The 23,112-nt window shown below is 41.1% G+C and overlaps 2 protein-coding genes across 3 annotated transcripts in view; one reads left to right on the top strand and one right to left on the bottom strand.

The window, feature by feature from the left end:
- PMPCB (peptidase, mitochondrial processing subunit beta) overlaps nucleotides 1-7,012 on the top strand; it is a 12,109-nt gene extending 5,097 nt beyond the window's left edge. Inside the window, exons 4-13 of the mRNA XM_079993685.1 lie at nucleotides 347-476; nucleotides 1,223-1,421; nucleotides 2,399-2,478; nucleotides 2,697-2,809; nucleotides 3,900-4,043; nucleotides 4,677-4,837; nucleotides 5,926-6,011; nucleotides 6,087-6,175; nucleotides 6,558-6,633; nucleotides 6,712-7,012. Coding sequence (XP_079849811.1) covers nucleotides 347-476; nucleotides 1,223-1,421; nucleotides 2,399-2,478; nucleotides 2,697-2,809; nucleotides 3,900-4,043; nucleotides 4,677-4,837; nucleotides 5,926-6,011; nucleotides 6,087-6,175; nucleotides 6,558-6,633; nucleotides 6,712-6,776 — 1,143 coding nt within the window. The 3' untranslated portion in view covers nucleotides 6,777-7,012. The remainder of the gene's footprint in view (nucleotides 1-346; nucleotides 477-1,222; nucleotides 1,422-2,398; nucleotides 2,479-2,696; nucleotides 2,810-3,899; nucleotides 4,044-4,676; nucleotides 4,838-5,925; nucleotides 6,012-6,086; nucleotides 6,176-6,557; nucleotides 6,634-6,711) is intronic.
- DNAJC2 (DnaJ heat shock protein family (Hsp40) member C2) lies at nucleotides 7,008-23,112 on the bottom strand. 2 transcript variants are annotated; one of them, XM_079993670.1, is made up of 17 exons: nucleotides 22,925-23,112; nucleotides 20,924-21,114; nucleotides 19,964-20,039; nucleotides 18,941-19,039; nucleotides 17,958-18,099; nucleotides 16,904-16,984; nucleotides 16,068-16,133; nucleotides 15,182-15,273; nucleotides 14,943-15,064; nucleotides 13,277-13,426; nucleotides 12,390-12,478; nucleotides 12,235-12,304; nucleotides 11,146-11,330; nucleotides 10,380-10,480; nucleotides 9,695-9,802; nucleotides 9,125-9,279; nucleotides 7,008-7,138 (listed from the first exon to the last, which is right to left on the bottom strand). In XM_079993670.1, the coding sequence occupies exons 1-17, from the start codon at nucleotides 22,983-22,985 to the stop codon at nucleotides 7,064-7,066; spliced, it is 1,863 nt and encodes a 620-aa protein (XP_079849796.1). In that variant the 5' UTR covers nucleotides 22,986-23,112; the 3' UTR covers nucleotides 7,008-7,063. The 2 variants fall into 2 exon arrangements, 1 of the variants encoding a protein (XP_079849796.1); XR_013843107.1 differs by lacking the exon at nucleotides 7,008-7,138 and having other exon boundaries at nucleotides 9,140-9,279; nucleotides 10,366-10,480.

Raw genomic sequence — 23,112 nt, 5'->3', positions numbered from 1 at the left:
AACTGAGCTATCCAGTGACAGGGATCATGGGAGTTGTAGACCAAAAACATCTGGAGGGCCGAGGCTGAGGAAGCCTGTCATAGACCACACACTATGTGAGGCAGGTGCCTTAAACACCTGCCCTAGTTATTATTGACAAACTGGAAATAGATAATCCAGTAGACATCCATGACAAACTTGGCAGACCAGATCAATTTGGGGTCCCTGATGTAGGAAAACTACATTGTTTATTTCTGATAAAGAAATACAGCACGTCATATCACAATTATCTCCTTCTTTTCCACCAAGGTACTCTTACTGTTTTATTTCTTATCTACAGCTTGAATAATATCTATCTAAATTGCAGGGGACAAAAAAAAGGTCCCAGTTGGATCTGGAACTGGAGATTGAAAACATGGGAGCTCACCTTAATGCTTATACATCAAGAGAACAAACTGTATATTATGCAAAGGCTTTCTCAAAAGACCTGCCAAGAGGTAATTGTGAGTTTGGGAATTTAGATTTTATCTCCTAAGGAACTGATCTTGAAAGTAGATTAACTGGCTGTTCAACATCGGCAAAAACACCAAGGTGGGGACCCCTGTGTGCTGGGCTTGATTTATTTATGCCTTTCTGTGTCATACTTTCTATACTATTTTTAAAATTGAGGCCTGACTGTAATAATTAATTTGGAAGTAGTCTTGATTTATTTGGAAATAAGTCTTGATTTCTGTGGGTCTTCCTCCCAAATAAGAGTGCGCAAGAGTTGAACCTTGAAAGTATACTTCATGACCATGTTTGCACATCACGGTTAGCTATAAACCATGGCTTACTGCGCATGCCTGATTTGTGTGACTTCACTTTTCCCTGCGAATGCGTGGAAGAAAGAAACCACAATTGGTAATCTAGGAACAAACTTTTGCTTATCATTGTTTTTGTATAGAGTGAAACAAACTATGATCCCTGCTGAGATAGCCAAGGATTGTGGTTAGTTTCCTCCCAACACCAAAAGAATGAGCAACTTGGGTGTGATTCACATCTGCAGAGTAAGCTGTGGTTTATCGTGTACCATATTTGGCTCCAAATCTGGATCTTGTGACAAGGATATTATTTTAAATAAATTGAAATCCAGAGCACAAAGTTATGCACCCCCCTCCCATTTCCTGGCTGTTTCTAAATATAAAATTGTCATTTCCCCAATTTCTTTCTAAAAAGATGTATTTCTTTCTTATTTTACTTCCAGCTGTGGAGATTCTTGCTGATATCATACAGAACAGCACACTTGGGGAGGCAGAGATTGAACGGGAGCGAGGAGTGATCCTTCGAGAAATGCAAGAAGTTGAGACTAATTTACAGGAAGTTGTCTTTGACTATCTTCATGCCACAGCTTATCAAAATACAGCACTGGGACGCACCATATTAGGACCCACAGAAAACATAAAGTATGCCTCCTTTTCGTTGCTCCAATTCTTAAATGATATTTTATAGTCTAGTCGTTTTATTATGTGAGGGCAATCTGGCTGCGACATCTGTCACTCGTATTAGTCACCAGGGTTGATTCAACTTATCTGGTGCCCCCTTCCTCCCTCACGGCTCCACAATGCATCCCTCCCTCCCTCCCAAAGCTGTGCACTCAGTGGGAGAGGATGACCATCCCAGATAGGAGTGTACCATTCTTTGGTCAAGGGTATATGATAGCTGTGCTCCCTGCTAAAACCTTAAATGATACTACAGTTTTCAAAGCAAAGATTACTATTTGGGGGGGGGGGGCAGGGAATCGAGCTCTCAGTGAGCCAAAGAATACAATGTTCCAACCTTTCTGCACAGTTCATTATTCTTAATTGAAAGTTAATTGAAATTGTTGTCCATCTCATTCTTGAAATTACAGGGTGGGCTTTTTTCCTGGCAGACCTATTGCATTTTTTTTGCCAAGTATACTATGTGTTGCACTTTGTACCTGGAGAAAAATGCAGTATTTCCAGGTAACAATTTCTATTTCCACTCTTAATTGGATATTGTAACATGAATAGTGGAAGGTGACACAAATCCTTGTAATTCTTCTCCATAGCAATCAACTAGTTGGTTCTAAGTTTAAATGTTTCAGAATTGGAATCCTCTGCTCTTCTGCAGTCTGTTCTTAGTGTACAGGAGCTTGTTAGTTTCACTTCTCTCCTGAGAGCTCCTGGCCATAAAAACCATGTATGGGGACTGTGCCCCTGGTGGACTCTTCTTGAAAAGTAGCATGGCAAACAGCAGCAAGGCCCTTCCCTCCTCCCAAATTATACATATTGAACATCAGAAGCAATTTTGCTTCATACGGTGGCATGCTGCTTTCAACTGTAGACAAGTTATCTTGTTCTGTTGCCCTTCTGTGCATCATATTTTTTTCTTTCTCGCTGTTTTGCTGATCTGCTTGTAGGTCCATTAACCGTAATGACTTGGTGGAGTATATTACAACACATTATAAAGGACCCAGAATGGTACTTGCTGCTGCGGGAGGTATGCTGCTGCTGTTGTACAATCTATAGAGTGTTTGTGGTATTTGTGATGTTTACACAACTAAGAAGTACATCTTGCCACTGTTCAGAATCAGAAAGGATAAAATAGTCAATGTTTAGCCGAGTATTACTTTGGATTCTAAAATGAAGCACTTAATTGCTTTTTTTGTCTGATTCATTTACATGTATCACCCCTAAACTGACATGCTTCTCATTTAGGAGTCGCTCATGACGAATTGCTTGAACTAGCCAAGTACCATTTTGGTAACTTGCCGCCTGTTGCAAAAGGAGGAGCGCCACCTTTGCCCCCTTGCCGGTTCACGGGCAGTGAAGTAAGTTGAGGCCTTTCCCTCCCTCCCAGACAGCTGCAGCGTGAAAAAACACTGATAATGCAATAGTTATAGAAGGTATCGGGTTAGCTGAGATTCTGGTTTGGCTGCAAAAGCTGCTGAGAAACCTGATAAAGGAGCAGAGGAGGTCAGCATCTTTGAAGCACCATTAGTGTTGCATTACAGCACTCATGGGATTTCTGGCCTGTTTCTTTTGCCGCTTTGACTTTCCATCCATTTCTCATTTAACCTCTGCTAAGTTGCTGTGTTGTCTTGTTTAGACATTATTACAGAGCCATTATACAGTGGTGCCCCGCAAGACGAATGCCTCGCAAGACAAAAAACCCGCTAGACGAAAGGGTTTTCCGTTTTTCGAGGCGCTTCGCAAGACGAATTTCTCTATGGGCTTGCTTCGCAAGACGAAAACGTCTTGCGAGTCTTGCGATTTTTTTCGCTTCCCCCCCCTTTTTCTAAGCCGCTAATAGCCGCTTAGCCGCTTTGCCACTAAGCCGCTAATAGCCGCTAATCCGCTAATAGGGATGCTTTGCAAGACGAAAAAACTGCTAGACGAAGAGACTCGTGGAACGGATTCTTTTCGTCTTGCGAGGCACCACTGTAGTGGAAATAAAAGCTGTACAATTGATTTAGTTTATTAGGCAAATTTGGCTGTGTGTGTGTGTGTGTGTGTGTGTCTTTTTAGCTTCCATCCATTTTGGCTGTTACATTAAAGCAGGGAAGGGGCTGCCTTTTTCAGACAGAGGTCCACATCCCCTCCTGGGCAGACTTCCAAAGGCCACATGTCAATGGTAGGTGAAGCTAGAGGCAGAGGTGAAGGACCTTTATTACAGTAGGCTAGTTTCTAACTAGACTGTTCACCCTCCATCCATCTGGGCAAAGTTCATGGGCTCATTCCAGCCGGGCAAAAACTTTGCACTCAAGGAGGGTGCAAAGTTGTGTTGGAGAGGGGTACGGCCTGGAGAAAGAGGTGTGTGGCCGAGATGGTTGAGGTTGTGGCATTTCGCCCCAGGGCCTGAGGTTCTTCACGGCCTGTTTGAAAGGTATCTGAAACCTTTTGTTTGTGGTGCTTTATCAGATTCGTGTTCGAGATGACAAGATGCCTCTGGCCCACATTGCGATAGCTGTTGAAGCAGCCGGCTGGTGTCACCCGGACACCATTCCTCTTATGGTGGCAAATACTCTGATAGGCAACTGGGATCGTTCCTTCGGAGGGGGCGTGGTGAGTTAGCCTCAACATTACTAACCAGTTTCAAGTAAAGGATTGTTGCAGTGTTGTGTCTATACAGTCTCCTTGCGAAAGATGAGCCCAGTTTGAGCAGCATCTTTTTTTTTTTTTTTTTTGTAAACGGAGACAATTGCTACTTCCTATAGCTATTTGAAAATAAGTCAGTCCTTGAGTCCTGTAGATCCATTTTCCTGCCACTTAAGAGCAAAAGCTGATGTGATATGGAGATATTATTAGGTTAAAAGCTTTGTGGTCAGCGAAAGGATTGAATTATTTTCACCTGTGCTTTTGCTTGGCAAATTCTGTCCCCTCCCCCAGTTGCTGTTAGTCCTGCAACAGTTACCTGAAAACGACATGTTAACATTGTCCTTGGCAGAAATCAAGCCCCTTCTGAACCGAGTTTCCTTTCAATTCCAACAGCCATTATTTTAGCTTAGATTTGTCTGTTCTCTAAACTTGTTCTGATAGATTAGCACTTGCCACTTAGAAGCTGGTAGATGGACGAGTGTGGGGTAGAAAAATATCTGCATTTAAGAAGTGCCTAGAATGAAGACATTTGTGTCTAAGCTTCATGATACTGAAGTGACCTATTCTACCCCAAATATATTCCTCTTTTTATTTCAACAGAATCTGTCGAGTAAGCTTGCTCAAGTTGCATGCCATGGCAACGTTTGTCATAGCTTCCAGTCCTTCAACACCTGCTACACAGATACTGGACTGTGGGGTGTCTATATGGTTTGTGAGGGATCAACCATAGAGGACATGATGCACTTTGTTCAGAGAGAATGGTAAGGAAGTGACCATATCTGAAAGGAGCTGATATAGAATGAAAGCAACAAACGCCCTGAAGGGGAATGTTTTATGCATACAGTGGTACCTCGCAAGACGAATGCCTCGCAAGACGAAAAACGCGCAAGACGAAAGAGTTTTCCGTTTTTTTAGTTGTTCCACAAGACGAATTTCCCTATGGGCTTGCTTTGCAAGACGAAATGTCTTGCGAGTTTGTTTCCTTTTTCTTAAAGCCGCTAAGCCGCTAATAGCTGTGCTTCGCAAGACGAAAAAATCGCAAGACGAAGAGACTCGCGGAACAGATTAATTTCGTCTTGCGAGGCACCACTGTACATGAGAGCAGTAGCTTACGTAAAGTTGGTGCAGGATTTCACCTAGAGCAGGCATAGGCAAACTCGGCCCTCCAGATGTTTTGGGACTACAATTCCTGTCATTCCTGACCACTCGTCCTGTTAGCTAGGGATCATGGGAGTTGTAGTCCCAAAACATCTGGAGGGCCAAGGTTGCCTATGCCTGCTCTAGGTGAAATCCTGCACCTAGAAAGCCTGACCTAGAGGATACCATGCAATTACTCTTGTGCCTTGTTTTTTTTACAAAGCATAGGAGAATATGCATGCATGCACTGGCATATTTGGTGCTGGGTTTGAAACCTAACAGGTCAATGGGTCAGTGCATCTGGCTGTTAACCAGGTGGTTGGTGGTTCGAGCCCAACAAGGGACAGCTGCGGGCAGAATTCCTGCATTGTAGGGGGTTGGACTAGATGACTCTCAGGGTCCCTTCCAACACTACCATTATTAGCCATCCAGAGGGCAACCCAGTCAGATAGTCAGGGTATAAGAAATACATTACTTTTATTACATTATGATTCTACAATTCTTGTGGCCTTGACCCGTCTATTTCACTGGGATGTTAGCTTACAGGAACAGGTTACTGGAACTGTGATTGTTCTATGTGCTATTCATAAAGGCCTGTTTTCTAATTTATCTAGATTGTGCATTTGCTTGTTCTTAGTGAGCCCAGTGAAGTATATCATGAAGAACACTGGCAGCCAAATTAAAACACATTTCTATTTTTCATTGTCTTTAGGATACGACTGTGTACTAGTGTTACTGAAAGTGAGGTTGCACGTGCGAAGAATCTTTTGAAAACCAACATGCTGTTACAACTGGATGGTATGATCTGATTGTTTTCTTTTTAAAAGTCCGGTCTAATTAATTTGCACACATGCTAAGAATGTCTAATTTTAGGTTCCACTCCCATTTGTGAAGACATTGGACGACAAATGTTGTGTTACAATCGTCGAATCCCAATTCCTGAACTTGAAGCAAGAATTGAAGTAAGGAGCAGAATGGTTTGGTGCTTTTCTTAGCCATCTTAACCTAATAGCCCAGAGTTATGGCTTTCTTTACTGCACTAGTGTGGGTGCAGAGTGTTTGAAGATTATGCTGAAATCTCAGCTACAGGAGAGTTGGCCAAAAGTAGGGTTCCAGCAGTTGAGAGCTGTGTTTCAGTGCTCCTAACTGGTCTCAGGAAAACTTGGATGTTTGTCAAAATTCTTACATAATTCATGGGCTGTAGCTCTTCTTGGTATAATGTTTGATATAACATATAGACACCCTCAGCTATGCTGATGGATACTTGTTTTTAGGTTTCAGCTATTTGCACTGTCACATAAAATGGTCACAAATTAAAGGCTTACTGTGTTCTTTGTATTTCAGGCAATTGATGCTCAAACAATCAAAGAAGTCTGCACAAAGTATATTTATGATAAGTGCCCTGCAATTGCTGCTGTCGGTAAGGATTTCAGTACTAGCTGCCATTTGTTTAAAAAGTTGTCTGCTATTTCTAATTATCTCTGTTTTAAAATTTCAGGGCCACTTGAACAACTCCCTGATTACAACAGACTCCGTAGTGGAATGTACTGGCTTCGTGCTTGACATTTATCGTAAAGCTTTCCTGGAGCTTAAGGGATGATTTGTAGAGATGATGGCTTTGAACTTTCAAGACTGGCAAATTGATTTCTCTCCCCCCCCACTAAAACTTTGCTTTGATGTTCAAGAACAAACCCAAGCATGCTGCCTGAGTGGAACAAAGTTCACTACGTGACATTTTGTCTTCTGTTTCCACAAAGAAGTGTACAGCTATCTATATAAATAATAAAAGCCGTATTATACATTTGTACTTTTATTATAAAACAGAACACACTAAGATGTCATTGAGAATCTCATTTCTTAGTCTTAGCAGCATTCACTACTTGCTCTTGGGCAGCTTTCTTCGCTTTAACCATTTCAACAAGTTCCTAGAATGAGAGAGAGAGAAAACCTTGTTCATATTGTTTTTTATCTAGTAGAATTTGCTAAGCAAGTTCTATTTATTTCAAGTATTGAGAAGCTAGAAAGAATACTCAAGTCTTGGCACAGTAAGACAAAGTTTCAAACAATCAGTAACTTTAAACACTTGCCATTAGTAGGATGCCACCAGCCAGCCTTCATGTCAATAACACTCACTCCCACCACCCGATTTAACTGCTCAACAACTTTTGTATTGACTTTATAATAGATCAGACTTCCAAAATTAGATATTACTATTCCAAAAGCTATTCAGTTTCAAGTTATAGGGTGATTTCTATACAGTGGTACCTCGGGTTCCATATGCTTCAGGTTACAGACTCCGCTAACCCAGAAATATTGCCTTGGGTTAAGAACTTTGCTTCAGAATGAGAACAGAAATCATGCTCCGGCGGCACAGTGGCAGCAGGAGGCCCCATTAGCTAAAGTGGTGCTTCAGGTTAAGAACAGTTTCAGGTTAAGAATGGACCTCCGGAACGAATTAAGTACTTAACCCGAGGTACCACTGTAATCCTGTACAAAGCACACCAGTGCTGCAGTTTGACTTTCAACATAAGCTTGATGCACGTATAGTGTGGATTTTGGCTGTGCCACCATGAATTGGCACTTACTGTAAGACTAAGCACATAAAACAGGGACAAGGAACCTTTTCCCCTCTGAGGTCTGTGCTCTTTCACACACAAACTTGGTGAATTGCCCATGGAGGGAGATAATTCTGCAAGAGGACTCAGCTGTGTCCCCATTTCCCACTGACTGAGCAGTGAAGTTTGGGGACTCCTAATTCTGAAATCCACTACGTAGTTCACTCATGTTTCGATTCAATAAAGAACACCACAAATAATCCTAAATGAATGGCACTGAACTAAAAGGCGAGAACTCTGAATTTAGTTAACACTGAAGGAAAATTCTAGTGTGTTCCCTGCTCTTTTCTACTTCTTCATTTGATACAATTCTACATTTGCAAGTGGTCATGGTATATGTCTTCGATTCAAATGGTATAATGCAATCCTAAAAGTCTTTTTTGGCCAGCCTATTTTAATTAAAGAGGTATGTACAGTGAATGTGTGCTTTGTATGTATGTAGCATCACATTCAATCCCTGGCGCCTATCTAAAGGTTTTTACGGCTCTTACATTTTTATCTGCCAAGACCAGGTCTGTAGCTTCCTCTGCCTCCTGATTAGTTTTAGAAGCAGAGTTTGCCTGTTAAAACATGTTATGTGGGGACCCATAGTGTGTGATTTGCTTTGCCTGGGACAGCCTTGCCTGCAGGAAAAGTTGGTAAGCCAGGGTTTCCCCTCCCTGGCACAAATGGCAAATTCTACATAAGGCAAGGCATCATTAATTTTGCCCTTACTATCTCAGGCAGTCATGAAAGCTGTTTTGCCAGTGACTTATTATCAGCAAGTGGGACGCAGGTGGCGCTGTGGGTTAAAGCCTCAGCGCCTAGGGCTTGCCGATCGAAAGGTCGGCGGTTCGAATCCCTGCGGCGGGGTGCGCTCCCGCTGCTCGGTCCCAGCGCCTGCCAACCTAGCAGTTCGAAAGCACCTCCGGGTGCAAGTAGATAAATAGGGACCGCTTACCAGCGGGAAGGTAAACGGCGTTTCCGTGTGCGGCTCTGGCTCGCCAGAGCAGCGATGTCACGCTGGCCACGTGACCCGGAAGTGTCTCCGGACAGCGCTGGCCCCTGGCCTCTTAAGTGAGATGGGCGCACAACCCCAGAGTCTGTCAAGACTGGCCCGTACGGGCAGGGGTACCTTTACCTTTTATTATCAGCAAGCTACTTTTACCTTTGCTCACAATCTCTTTTCCAAGGAACAGGTAAGGTTCCTATGACACTTAAGAAATGAAAGAAGTGGAATGGAGAGAAGCAAATGTGATCTCTCTTAAGCTGGTAATACTGCACTATGGAGTAAAAACAGAAGCAATATTTTCCTACCTTATATCGTTTCATGCAGTCTTTTTTAGATCGGCCTGGAACAGAAGCTGCTATTTTCTCCCACCTTTCGGGAGTATTCACTGGATATGTCTTGAGAGCTTGTTCTAAAAGTTTTTGCTCTTCCGTTGTCCATGGAGACAAATCTGTAAATGTGGCTGTTGAAAATAATACATGAGAAAAGAATGTGTTTTAATCAAGAAAGTCCTTAGTGAAAGCTATGCAAAACTCCCAGGCAATTTTCCAGCACTCTCCCTCCTCCCTGGACGCCTTTAGTTCAAGCATCGCGGCATTTTTGTTTTCCACCAATTGAACATTACATAACTTCACGCGAATTCTAACTATTCTGTTCACATCTGCAAACACTAGAACTTGCGAATGAAGAACTTTGTTCACTTGGTTGCAGCTCCTCACAGAAGTAGTGAGAGACATTAAGCAGATAATGCCCCAAAGCATCCAGTGGCAGAACTGGAGGGATGGCTCTTAACCACATGAGATCTGGGTGTAAGAAGGCTGAATGGAATATTTGGGATTGGGACGGTGGGGAGAGGCGCATTGTTCTTCCCCGCTTACCTTCAAAACGTTCTGACGGTGTAGCACTGTCTGCCTGTGGCACAACTCCATGTTCTTTTTTAAACTTATCAAAAGCTTTCTTATTTATGTCATCCTTCTGATGAGGGTCTAAGAAGAATAAGAAGTTGCTTTTAAGTAATCATGCCCCAAACAAATGTTTCACAGGAAACTGTTCTGCTTAAAAGTCAAGCGTTAAAAGGCCAACTAAACAACCCAACCCATGTCATAAACGAAAGAAGTCTGAGAATATTAAGTAAACTCAGTTTTCACCTGAAAGGCCAACAAGTTACATTATTTTAATAAGTCTCTTAGCAAGAGGGTGCGCATACAAAGTGGTTTAGGTCATCCTTGTAAGCAGCATCATTACTTATACAATGCTGAAATTTTGCATATACGTATAGCTCAAAATGACACTCCAGTTATTAGAAGGACATCTCAGCCCTTGGGATATGAAAGTCTTCATTACGCAAAACAGCCAGCACTCCAGGAGAAATCAAGCCAAGAAACCAATGAAACAGATTGGAGGGCTATATTATTTCACCCTTCATATACTCTGCCTCAGAATTGGGGAAGATAGTGGAAATGGGCAAGGGGGAAGGGAATGTATTTAGGCTTGCGGAATGTAAGCTGAATTTACTAGGAAGTAAATGGAAGCATGCAGACCATCTTACAAAGATAAAGATACCAAGTTTCTGGAGGCTCTTTGCTTTGTTGATAACATCTTTTGCTGTTCGCTTTATTCCCGTAGTAGAGTGTAAATTCATGTAATTGGCAATAACTTCCCACCTATTATCAGGCAAAAGGAAAAACATAAATGCTCTAAAAACATCCTTTAAAAGTATGTTGATTCTAGCAGTTAAATGCCTGGCTAGTTTTTTTTGTACTGTAATTAATATATCGCTTGGTAAGATATACAGGGTGCGTCTTTTAAAAGAGGCCCCGTGGAACATGGGTACTCTATCCACAGGGTCTCTTTTGAAGGACTCACCCTGTATATTTTAAAATGAAATGCTGAAATTATTTGTTGGAAGCAGTTTTGGAATTATACATGCACATCTTCCTAAATAAGAGTTACATTATTTTCAGTTGTGCTTAATGCATATGCTTAACAATATCCATAATGTGCAATAACCTTGTGTTTTAGAAAAACACAAATTATTGAAGAAGAAAGGGTCTTCCCTGGAAAATGCACTGGCCTTCAGCTCATACCCCCAAACTGCAATCTAGCCGAAATCATGCAGTCAGAAATACAGAACAAATTCAGCAATCAACTTGAATGACTTTGCAGATATCCCTCAGCAGAAAGCTGTTTCTGCAGATCTGTGATACGTTGAGAAAGTGTATATTCAGAAATCAATTTAACATAAAAATCAGCACCCTGACTTGCCTTCCTTTTATGCTTCAACACAAGACTACTGCCTATATACATACTGTTCAATAATTGTAGATACCTTGAGTTAGTCCCAGCAGGAAAGAGGTTTACTGCTTTAATTAGCAGCTGTAAGTCATCTTCTGACCAATTCTTACTTCCGCCAACACCTCCGCTTGTGGGTTTTTCAGAACTCTTTGTCGCTTGCCGCATACGAGCCTCTGCTTCCTCCCTTTCTCTCCTTATCTGTTCATTTACTTCGTCTATCTATGGGAATACAAGAACACACGAGACTTTAGCACTGAACTGCTGCAAACACAAAAGCCTTCTCCCAGTACGTAGGCAATTGCCACAAGTTTCCTGGTCCACAACTGCCACTGTGGGAGAAGCTTTAGAAAAACACAGCTGAGCAAGTTAAAAGGAGGTAGCAGCTGCACAAGTTAAAACACTGTGACTCCAGCATGTCTCACCATTTGTTTTTTGCAGAAGCAATTAAGAAAGTTTTCCCCAAGATCTGTGCAAATTAACTGCACTTAAATAGGTAGCTTTAGACGGATTTAAAACTCTGAGGAACACCCTCATCTAAAGGAGGAAATAATAATAATTGCATTGCGTGCATGTTACTGGTCTTGGACACGTTGTAACCACAATAAAGCAAGAGAATTGTCAGACCATTTAAGCTTAATTCACAATTCAGTTTAAATACTGTAACAGAACAAGCAGTGTCTCAGTCTTCTGTTGATTTTGGCACCATGTAAGTCCATATACTTTAACATGAAGTTCAAGCATTGTACTTCCTTATCCTTAAAAAAAAAAAAAATCTATAATCCTCTCGCTACCCCTGAAAGGGGGGGGGGGGGCGGACAAGGTAGTGTCCCATTTTTCTCGTTTTTATCTCTCAAGCTTGCATAAACGTGCAAAGATTCGTCTGCTAACCTCTAGGTAGCATACTGCTCTTCCACTTTGTATGCTCTGAGATTCTGCTGGACTTTAAAAATGCAATAAAGGAGGACATTATTAGTTGTGTGAGCAGGTGCAAAAATTCTCTTTAGAAATGCAATTCTGCTGGGCAATTTGCTTCCTATACAACACAGCATACATGTTCGACAGGATCACACCAATATTTTCACTATGTTGACACACTCTTACGTGACAAAAGATGAATAATTACCTGTTTTTCTACAGCAGCCCTTCCTTCTTCCCTTGTTGTGGATGTAAGTGCTTCATTCAAGCACTGCAGACTAAAAATAAATTATTGAGCGATATTTCAGATCTAGTAGAAAGCTGAAGGTCAAAAAACGTAACATGTAGGTCAGGAATGCATACCTTGCCAATTCCAGACGATCACACAGCTTTTCTACTTCTTCCATCATCTTAACACATTCTGCCTCACTGTCAGAAAAGTAATTCCAGTTCTGAAAGAAGAACACCATATGCTTTATCTTCAGATTACAGAAAAACAGCAGGCAGAGGTGACAAGCAATGTATTTGGCTTGGGCATTTTGGCTGTAGTAATTCTTCATTTAAGCAAACAGCTTCCATGAACATTGTTATCAAACGTGGAACTAGCTTTGCTTTTCAGAGCAGAAAGCACTGGAGAATTAGCTGATTTTTGACATTCAAATGCCTAGTATTTTAAGCTCTTGATTAATTAGTGCAAAATACCAGTGACACATATGTTGGCTAAAATTTATGCTTCTAAAATTGGATGTTTATATTTTGGAGAACTTCTTGCACCTCTTGTCATTTTGACTATCAGTACCACAGCATCACTTAAGGACGTAAGTATTCTCCCCCCCCCCCAATAAAATACACATTTGTGTGTGCAAGTTCACCTAACGTAATGCATTTTTGTACATTATTTTTGCTAATATGCACATTTTGTGTGCATGTTTCCCCAGTGCTCACTTTTTTATTTGGATAACTGCAACTGTCTATTTTTAGCATCCCTTCTGGATAACTATATATAGTTACCGTAGCCTTCACATCACACCTCAGTTCACAAGGATATTTTGAATAACAACATCAAAAGTAAATGTGAGGCTTTATAAAACTTTAAAGAAAAACTCTTTTAAGATATCAAGGTCACTTCTCCGAGAATTAGGACTAATGTAGAGTGCTGTTCAAACCCAATGTTCTGTGAGCTCGATGTAAGAATAAAAGAATAAAAGAAAGAATAAAATTTATATTTAACTATAGCAGTACACATATACCTTGCAGGTTGTTCGCAGTTTTTGCCTTTCCTTTTTAATTGCTTTTTTCTGAATATCCTTCTCTTTTTTCACTAGCAGCGCTTGTTGTCTAATTTCTTCCTCTTCTTTTTCCTTGGCTAATCGTGCTGCTTCTAATTCTGCTTGCCTTTGCTGAAACAGAAAAAAAACTATGAATCAGTAAAGTCTGATACCATATCTATGCCAAGTTAAAAGCAGTTTGTGATACTCGGTTCTCAGAATTTTAGGTATTCTTACTAGCAAACCAACCAGAGATGCATATTTGCCATTATTTCAAGGCCATGACCTGAATTATTGACCAAATAAATAACTGCATCATTCCAGTAATCATCTGTGCTCCATGAAATCTTTCAGCATGATAGGCCTTTAGCAAATGGGAACGTCACAAATTCTTATGCTAATGAAACAGGATTAAAATGGTTTTTTAAACACTTGCTTATCTCAAGTTTTGGCGCCAAAACACACCTATCACTTGAATTCAAAGATATTGCGTATTTGTTTAGGTATACATATTTAATTAGGTATGTTCTAGGAAAGCACAATTTATTACATGGGCCACAGGCCAAGTCAATAGATCATTATGTAAAACCAAAACCTTTAAATTGCTATTTTATTATTTCAGTTTATTACCTGCTTTTCACTCTAAGGTCCCAGGGCAGATTACAACTATTTTAAACACAATTTAGAACAGTTTGTATTTTTTAATTGTATGTCTTCAATCACAAAAAACAAGGTGGGTCATGAAAATATACATCTCACGTGTCAAAGACTAAGGTAAAGAGGTGCGTCTTCAGCATTTGCTGAAAACTACAGTGGTGCCCCGCAAGACGAATTTCTCGCAAGACGAAAAACCCGCTAGACGAAAGGGTTTTCTGTTTTTCGAGGCGCTTCGCAAGATGAATTTCTCTATTGGCTTGCTTCGCAAGACGAAAACGTCTTGTGAGTTTTTTCGCTCCCCCCCCCTTTTTCTAAGCCGCTAATAGCCGCTAAGCCGCTAAGCCACTAATAGGGTTGCTTCGCAAGACGAAAAAACCGCAAGACGAAGAGACTCGCGGAACGGATTCTTTCCGTCTTGCGAGGCACCACTGTACAGTGAAGTTGCCAGATACACCTCTGGCAACAAGTATTAGCAATTCAGAGTGATATTCAAGGGGTGACAGCTGTATCTGCTACTATAACAACTTTTCCTTCACCTCCTTCCCACTGCAGCCCCCATCCATAAAATCAGCTATGGAGGGTCCTCCACAGGGGAGCGGGGGGGGGGGGGGACAGGCTTCATGGGGGGAAGTGAGGAAGAGGAAGCCCCACTCTGCTAGCAGAAGTTCATAGTTCAAGCTGCTTGAATACCACCCAATGTGTAGTTTTGTCAAGCTGGCAGAGCACCAAAACATTTTGTACACCAAAGCTTTCCAAACTTTTCATGTAGATGACACACTTTTTAGAGATGCATCATTTCACTACACAGTGATTTAGTTTTACTAGCAAACCAGAGGTTAAACGAACCCCTTTCCCGTCCCGGAAGGAGCACGGGGAGTATTTGCGTGACACACCTACACACTTAACGTGTTGCGACACAGAGTTTGGAAAGCTCTGCTGTACGCATTCACACTTTTTGAATCCTTCAAAACAAGTATAGATTGAAATGTACTCTGTCGCGCTCCTCCTGTTCTTTTCGTTTTGCTTCTGCCTTTGCTTTCTTTTCTGCTTCTTTCTTTGCTTTTTCTTCTTCCTTGAACTTCTTTATTCTGGGATCACAGCTGTATGCGGTGTCTAAGAAAAGAAAAGAAAAGAAAAGAAAAGAAAAGAAAAGAAAAGATGTCTGTGAAGTGAACATATAAAGGCTGAAATGTAATGAACGGGTCTTGACAAAACTGAGTTCACACTTACCAACGAGTGTCCTTATTCTATTCATCTCTTCCTTTTTCCTTAATGCTCTAGCTGCTCTGTTCTGTTTTTCAATCCACCTCCTCTCATCTCGACTGCAGAGAGAGATGAGAGGCGTTAAGTAGAAAGCACTTCTATGCTCAAGCACATCTCAGTACAAAATCATTTCGGGAAATGTTGCTAAACTCAAGAGGAACAGCAGCACTTCCATGAATTCCTCAGTGAATACGATCGTATTCAGTAGGGCTTCAATCAGCTTCGCACGTGATGCCTTTTGATAAAACCCCAATTATTGTATTCAACACAAATAATATTTATGTACCCTGACACATACCATGTGTTTACCATTGCCTGAATAAGTTTCTAAACCTTGGCTCACCGAACCCTCCCTCCTGGTACACTCTTCCTAAGAACAGAAAGCTTTCCTGTATTTTATTTCTATTCAAATTTTCCTCCAATAAGCTGGGGAATGCTTGCACAATACTGAGATACTAGAGTAGAGAACAGGACCGTTCTTTGGACTGATTATCTCTGAGCATTACTAGATCTATGGAGAATCTATACTGAGCATATTCACAAGGCTTATTCTGCTTTGTTATTCAGTACCTGTTATCATTAATAAGATTAGTGTAAAATCTGTAACAGTGTCGAACCTCCGTTTACCCTCTGGTTATGTAAACTTTGGGATGCGCATGTAGCAAACCCAGAAGTATTTTACCGGGTTTCGCCGTGTGCATGTGCGCAGAAGCGGTCCTCAGGTTGCAGAAACCCCGGGATCCGACCACATCTCTGGAACGGATCCCGTCCACAACTGGAGGTACCACTGTATACTATGATACACAAGTTGAATTTGTTTGGTGTATTAACATTGGTGCTTTTATTTACATACCATTCTGCTTTTTCTTTTTCTTCTTCATCTAAATAAGAAAACTCCCGCCAAGAATCAAAGTTATACCTAACATACAATGAAGTAAGAGAGAAAACGTTAGTGCTATGTTGATGCCTAATCAAATGTTACAATAGTTGTATTGCAAATTCTTCAGAACATTTTTAGTTTGCATTCTTAATTTGAGATTATACTGCTAGTTGTCTGGTGCATACACTTTATCAAGCTTAAGGAAATCTAACGCCATCAGAATATTAATGAACAGTTCATTCTGATTATTTTACGCTGCAGGGCAAAATCTTATGATATGGGAAGAAAATGGAGATGGGGGTGCAGATGGGCATTCTGTTTCCTACACTGGCCCCTCTCCCCCTAGCATTGTTTCTGCATTTCTGCGTAACCACAGCACAGAGCAATGGAGATCAGCAACGATGTTAACATCTAGTCACATACATCTGTTTGCCACTAAATAAAAACGTGGTTCCCATAAGTCACAAGCCATCAATCTGAAGATCTCATATCACAACTATTCCAGGCTTGTCTTGACTAAAGACTCTGCAATCCCGCTATTTATATATATGGCAGTCTATTTTGGGGGGAAGGAAAGTTTCAAACTGCAAAGAATAACTCTCCAGAGTAGATATGTAACGGGGTTGCAATGTTACTTCCTGGCCCCACCCTTTATTCCTAAGGAAATGTTATTCAGTGCTCTTATGTTTTTCTACTATATGGACTTCTACAAATGTCTTGTTTATTTTCACAGACAAGTTTTCCCATACAATTTTGACATGTCACATACAATTATTTCACAAGGAAGAAAAAGAAAAAAAATTGCTTACCAAAATGAATAAAATGCATCTACCTCTTCAAAGGAGGAATTTGTGTCCCCAAGCTTAGGTACATTTTTCTTATTTGACCATCTGTAGCAATTAAGACATACGCAGACATTCATTATATTGAAAAGTTGGGTGAATTCATTGAAGAAACAGTAACTTTGTCTATACATTAATGCTATATCATGTGAGAATTTAATCTGAAGTATATGGATTTGCTTCTCTAATCCTCTAAACTCTATAGACCATAATCAATAAGACTTAAATGAGATTTCAAATTCAAAAGAAGTGAGCTTAATCTTATAATTTGATTCTCAAGCAAGTAGCACAAAGGAAAACAGTATCAGTGTTCCATCTTGGTGCTAACATTGCAAAATGACTCAGAATGTTGAGATAGTATAATCTATTATTTCTACAGTATTAGCAAATTAAATTAAATTAAATTTCTATACCTTCATCCAAGGATCACAGAGTGATTTACAATATAAAAACAAAAACATTTAACATAGTAACAAACAAAACTGTTTATTATTTATTAACCTAGCACTGCTGGACTAAAACACCCACAACTGCAAGATGCAATATAAAACTGTACACTGGACAGAAACCAATAAATTGAGCATAGCCTCTCCTCCATTGCTCTGACAAAGTTGAGAAAATTATTTGTGCACCATCGTGAAGGCTAGGCCTTGTGAAGCAAGTGACAGTGGAAGATAGCCAAGCACTGAGGCTGCATTAAACCATTAGAACAGTTCTGGAACCGACAGATGGATCTGCTCTACGACAGACTGCTCTAATGGTATCACCAGTGTGTGTTGCTAGGAAACAGCAATAAGCACACACATATTATTTTAGTACCTAAGTGTGAGATAACTGAGTGTGAGTTATCAAACACATCAAACCACTAGGTATGTAGACACAACTCTATCTGCATCTGACCACTATTAAGATGCTCAAGCTCCCCAAATGACTGGAATCAAAGACACTTCTAACACAAAGACACACTGCCAATAAGGCAAAGTGGGAGACTATCTCCCCTACAGCCTATAATATAGCTTACCTGGCATTTCTTTCAAAAACCGGGGAAAAAACCTCAAAAAAGTTTTCCTTTGCTTCACTTTTAGAAGGAACTGTGTTATCAAAAGTAGGATCTATACTGTTAAATGCTCGTCTCTTCAGAGGATCTGACAAAATTTCATAGGCTGGAAAATGGAATTACAGTAAATAATCAATTTATAGTAAGTAATCGACTTAGAATGGGATGCTTGGTTCCCCCTCAAAAGTGCCTTGCTGCTCATGCACTGCGAATGCCAGCCTGCCCTTTTTTGAACTAACATGCAATGCATAGCCATTTCAGAAAATTAGCTTTGTGGACTGTGCTGGATGGATTAAGTAACCATTCATATGTATCCAAATCCTCAGAGCCAATGAAGAATCCCAGTGACTGCATTTGCCAATAGGTATGGGACTGGTGAATCAACAGAATAAGATATGCATTGCATGTTTCTGTAACATGCTTAAAAGCTATCATTAGGACTTCTGAAAAGGGGATAGAGCACAATTCTAAAATCATCATTACATCATCTTTCCCTTCTCAAAAGCTCCCCCATTTATTGCAATTTCTAGAATGCAACATTTCAGAGTCGTGACAAGAGCAATAGTTGGATAAGGGGCTGCTTATCTTTAGAGCAGCTTGCACATACATGCAAACTAGGAATCTAAAATCATGAGTAAGCATAATTCAATCAATTATTTCCTAATTAATCTAAGCTGACACACACAAGCCCTCTCATCTGCATACAAGAACAATAAGGAGCACGATAACTCCTAGGAAAGCTCAACTTGGAAGAACTTGTTTCAATGAATTCATGATTTATTTATTAAGTAGCAACATTATTATTATTACCGAGACACTGCCAACAGTGCCATTTGCTGGAAGCTCTGTTCTTCTAATATGTGTTTTATATAAGCAAGAATCACAAATATACTGAACCATTTTATGCACAGTCATATAGGCTATGTTAGTTGATAACTAGTACTTACCTTTTGTTATACAAGTAAAGTAGTCGTTGTCACCTTCACCTATCTGTTCTCCTGCTGCTTTTCGCTTGTCTGGATGGTGTTTCAAAACCATGGCTTTATCTATGGGAGTAGAAGGAAATGTCAACTTCAGAAACACCTCCCTTCACCTGCTTTATCATCAATTGCATATTGCCTGTTTTAAACAGCAAAAATGTTTTAAGCAGCAAAAAGTATCCAAACAACAGCGATACCTTGTACTTTCATAGACACACCATGAGTTGAACCATATTACATATCTGAGGGGTCATAGCTATCCTTAACGGAGGACAGAAATGTAAGTAAAATTATTTCCCCTCTCTCTTACATGAAATGCAAAGTGGCAAAACAAGTACTTTGTGATGTTTCACACATATTTAAGATTTCAACATCTCACCCCACACATTAATTTCTGAATACTAAAGAACTAATTATATTACAACTACAGTATTGAAAAAATGCAACTCTGCATATGCAAAGCTGATTTAGGCTGATGCAGCAGTTAAGATCAATAATTATCAACCTTTCAGTATTTTGTGTGTGTCTGGCATCTCTAGGTTTTGAACTAAATTGCACAAGGAGTTACATTGTATCAGGAGCCTGAATTACCACATAAAAATTACAAATGGACCACAGGCTGCATGTGTGCATAGCTTTGCCCCAGATAATAAATCCTTAATTTCAGGTTTTTTACTTCAATTGGAAGTCAATGTAAAATGCATCTTACTGTTTTTCTTTAGTTTTGTGACTCAGCTGTTATAGTTGACCCCTGAACACATGTATTTTAAAGTATTCGTCCTCCCCACCCCATAATCGTAAGTCCTAAACTAACAATCAGACTCTATGTTTCAGCTGAAGAACTGTGCCACAGCAGTCAAAACCACATTCTTGGTGTCCTTTTAAGTGAAATGTTCTTCCTTTATGCAATCAACAGCTTTCAGTGCAGCACAGAACTGTTCATATGACCTGAAGCATTTTCAATACAAAAAATGAATGTAAGGTACTTACGAGCAGCTTTTATTTGCTTCTGAGATGCCTTGTATCTTATATGTCCCAGCCCAAGAACTGAATAATGATCCTGATTCTGAGAGAAAATTGCAAATATCAACAGCTATTTATGGTGAGTAGCAACTATTCAGCAGCCAAGTGGCAGAGTAAGCTAAACTACTCTTTTCCTCCTTCTGTTTTCTTGCCACTTTTGCCTTTCCTTATCCCTATAGCTCCTCCATCCAGAACTTCAGGTTTTGAATAAGGAATTGTCTTTTAAGAGACCTTAAAAAGGAGAGATAGAAGACCACCTCACTTCATGAGAGAGGGAAAGAACACAGGTAGCTGCTACAGTGTGGTGCCCTACTTCTCCAATTCTCTAACAGTTGCCACAAGAAAAGTGTTAGCAGAAAGAAATGTGAGCACAACAAAATGAAGCAAAAGAAAGAGAAAAGAGTTAAATGAAAACAGGTATGTATAAATTAAGCATAAGGCAGAAACAATGCCCGTTAATGGAACTTTAGAAGGCAGACTTCCATATTGCCACTGTTAGCTGATCTGACCAGACCTTCATATTATATGTTCATCATATATTTTCAAAGCTTCTATAATGTTATATTTTTCCACGTGACCCAGTGACACTGTGCTGTTAGCTTAGAACTATTTACTTAGTATTAGCCACTGGGAAAGGGCCATTCTTTAAGTGAAACCTAATACCAATCTGAAAAAAGGAGAGGGCACAAAATGCTATTGGGCAACTCAATGGGGCTTACTCCTACGTAAGTGGAATTGAATCTTGAATTTCCCTGAAGTGGGGACGGGGAGAACTAATTTTTGTGTGGTTGAAAACAATCCTTAAGCTCAAACCACAATACAGAATATATTGCTTGAAGCAAAATAGAAATATTTCAAATTGTTAGTACTGGTAGAAAATCTTCACTAAAAAATGAGCAAATACAATTGTAACATTAGATCATATACCTTCCAGTCCTTTGGATCAAGTGTTTTTAACATAGGAAATTCTTCCAGCTGTAATTCTTCATCTCCTGACTCTTCAGAGAGCTCTTTTTCATCTTCCAGTTCCTGGAAAGAGGCAGAAACATGTATGTTTCTCCTCTTAATAAATGCTTCAAACCATCTTCCCACAGGTTCAACTTGGCAAAGCACAGAAGCTGTGAATAAAAATATTACAAGCTTAGGAGGCACTTCCACTGAGCAAAATCGTCACATTCACCCAGTACCAAAATCTGGACTACCGTGTATACATTTATTTGGCCAAAAGTATGTGTTCTGCAAACGTAAGACACAGCAAATCCTAGTTTGGCATCATTAAAGTATCATACACACAAATAAATGCACTCTTATTTTGTCCACTTCAAGCCAGCCTATAAAAACATTATATACCACACACACACGTTAAGTACCAGCTATTTAAATTTGTTGTAATTCATCAGCAAACCCGTCTTTATAATTGTCATTACAAATAGATATTTGATAGGCAGATGTTTGAAAAGTAGTTTTATTAGAAATAGGCCACTTGTAAAGTGCTTTTAAAACAAGAAGCACTTTAGCTGGTTAACTGTATTATAACTGACACATTTCTACCATACTTAGGGTAGTAGATGCTGTGCTTTAGTCAGTTACATGTCAGGGCAACATGGCTCTTCTATCCGCCAAAGAAAAATGTATTTGTTTCAGGTTGCAATCCTACAGTTTATAGACTATACACCTGCTCAACCAGCAAGAAGGACTTTCTTCTACCGACATATCTGCTTTGGGTGTGCGTGTTAGACTCCTCTTGCCAAAAAGATGAGGACTTGCTTTATTTTTTTTTAAAAAAATGCATGAATAAGGTCAGCAGTATTGTACTAAGGTAATAAACAGCTCATTCCTCCCATGGAGTTAACACCTTCCTACATGAAGTCTCTGTGGGAGAAAAAGCAGGAGAGATCTTCTGCCCAACAATCTCAGTAATATGTCCAAGAGGCAAACGAGCTAAAAACCCCTCCATGCTGCACCACCTTCTAGAGCCGCCACGAGCCGCGGATATTTGTGCGACAGGCAGAAATTCAACAGGGGCAGCTTCTACCAGCAAAAAAGCTAAAACGAAGGAACGATAATAAACAGTAGTGACATTTGAATTGAATTTTAAAACCTTAAAAGCCGATACTTGGTCATAAACATAAGCACCAATTCTGTGAATTGGCTATATTTTTACTGCTATTTGTAGCTTAAAGGTAAAGGTAAAGGTACCCCTGCCCGTACGGGCCAGTCTTGACAGACTCTGGGGTTGTGCGCCCATCTCACTTAAGAGGCCAGGGGCCAGCGCTGTCCGGAGACACTTCCGGGTCACGTGGCCAGCGTGACGAAGCTGCTCTGGCCAGAGCCAGAGCCGCACACGGAAACGCCGTTTACCTTCCCGCTGGTAAGCGGTCCCTATTTATCTACTTGCACCCGGAGGTGCTTTCGAACTGCTAGGTTGGCAGGCGCTGGGACCAAGCAGCGGGAGCGCACCCCGCCGCAGGGATTCGAACCGCCGACCTTTCGATCGGCAAGTCCTAGGCGCTGAGGCTTTAACCCACAGCGCCACCTGCGTCCCTTATTTGTAGCTTAATACTACTTATAATGTCATATTTTTATAAACTGTTTTCTGGTCATTGACCGTATTAAAGATATTTGAATTTGCTACAACGACGGGAAAAGGTGCGCTGGGTGAATTTCTGCTCCTCTTAGGCAGCTCCGGCGGCGGGGGGGGGGGGGGAGAAAGAGGGGAAGCAGCCGGGGGGGCTTTCAGCGCGGGGGAACCGACGGCGACCCCAGCGACGCATTCCGCCCCGCCCCCCGGGCCGCCGCTTGCACCCCATTGGCGGCGAAGGCCTCGTGAAGGGAAGCCGCCTCACCGGGGACTCGCGGAGCAGTGTCCCCCCTGCGAGGCCCCCGGAGGCCGGAGGGGAAGGAGCCGAGAGAGGAGAAGGGACCGACCCGAGGACAAGGCTCTGGAGACGCCGGTGACCTGCCCCTCGGGCGCCCCTCTCAGCAGCATCGCGGCGCCGCCCAGGCCAGGCCGCTCCTCCGTCCCGGGACAAACGGGTCCGCCGCGGGGGTTTCTCGCCCCCTCCCCCGCCGTCGGCCTTGGTCGCGGGTTGCCAGGTGCCGGCGCATGGAAGGAC

The sequence above is a fragment of the Podarcis cretensis genome, assembly GCF_951804945.1.
Source record: "Podarcis cretensis genome assembly, chromosome: 10".
Lineage (NCBI taxonomy): Eukaryota > Metazoa > Chordata > Lepidosauria > Squamata > Lacertidae > Podarcis > Podarcis cretensis.
This window is presented reverse-complemented; position numbering and strand designations above follow the sequence as displayed.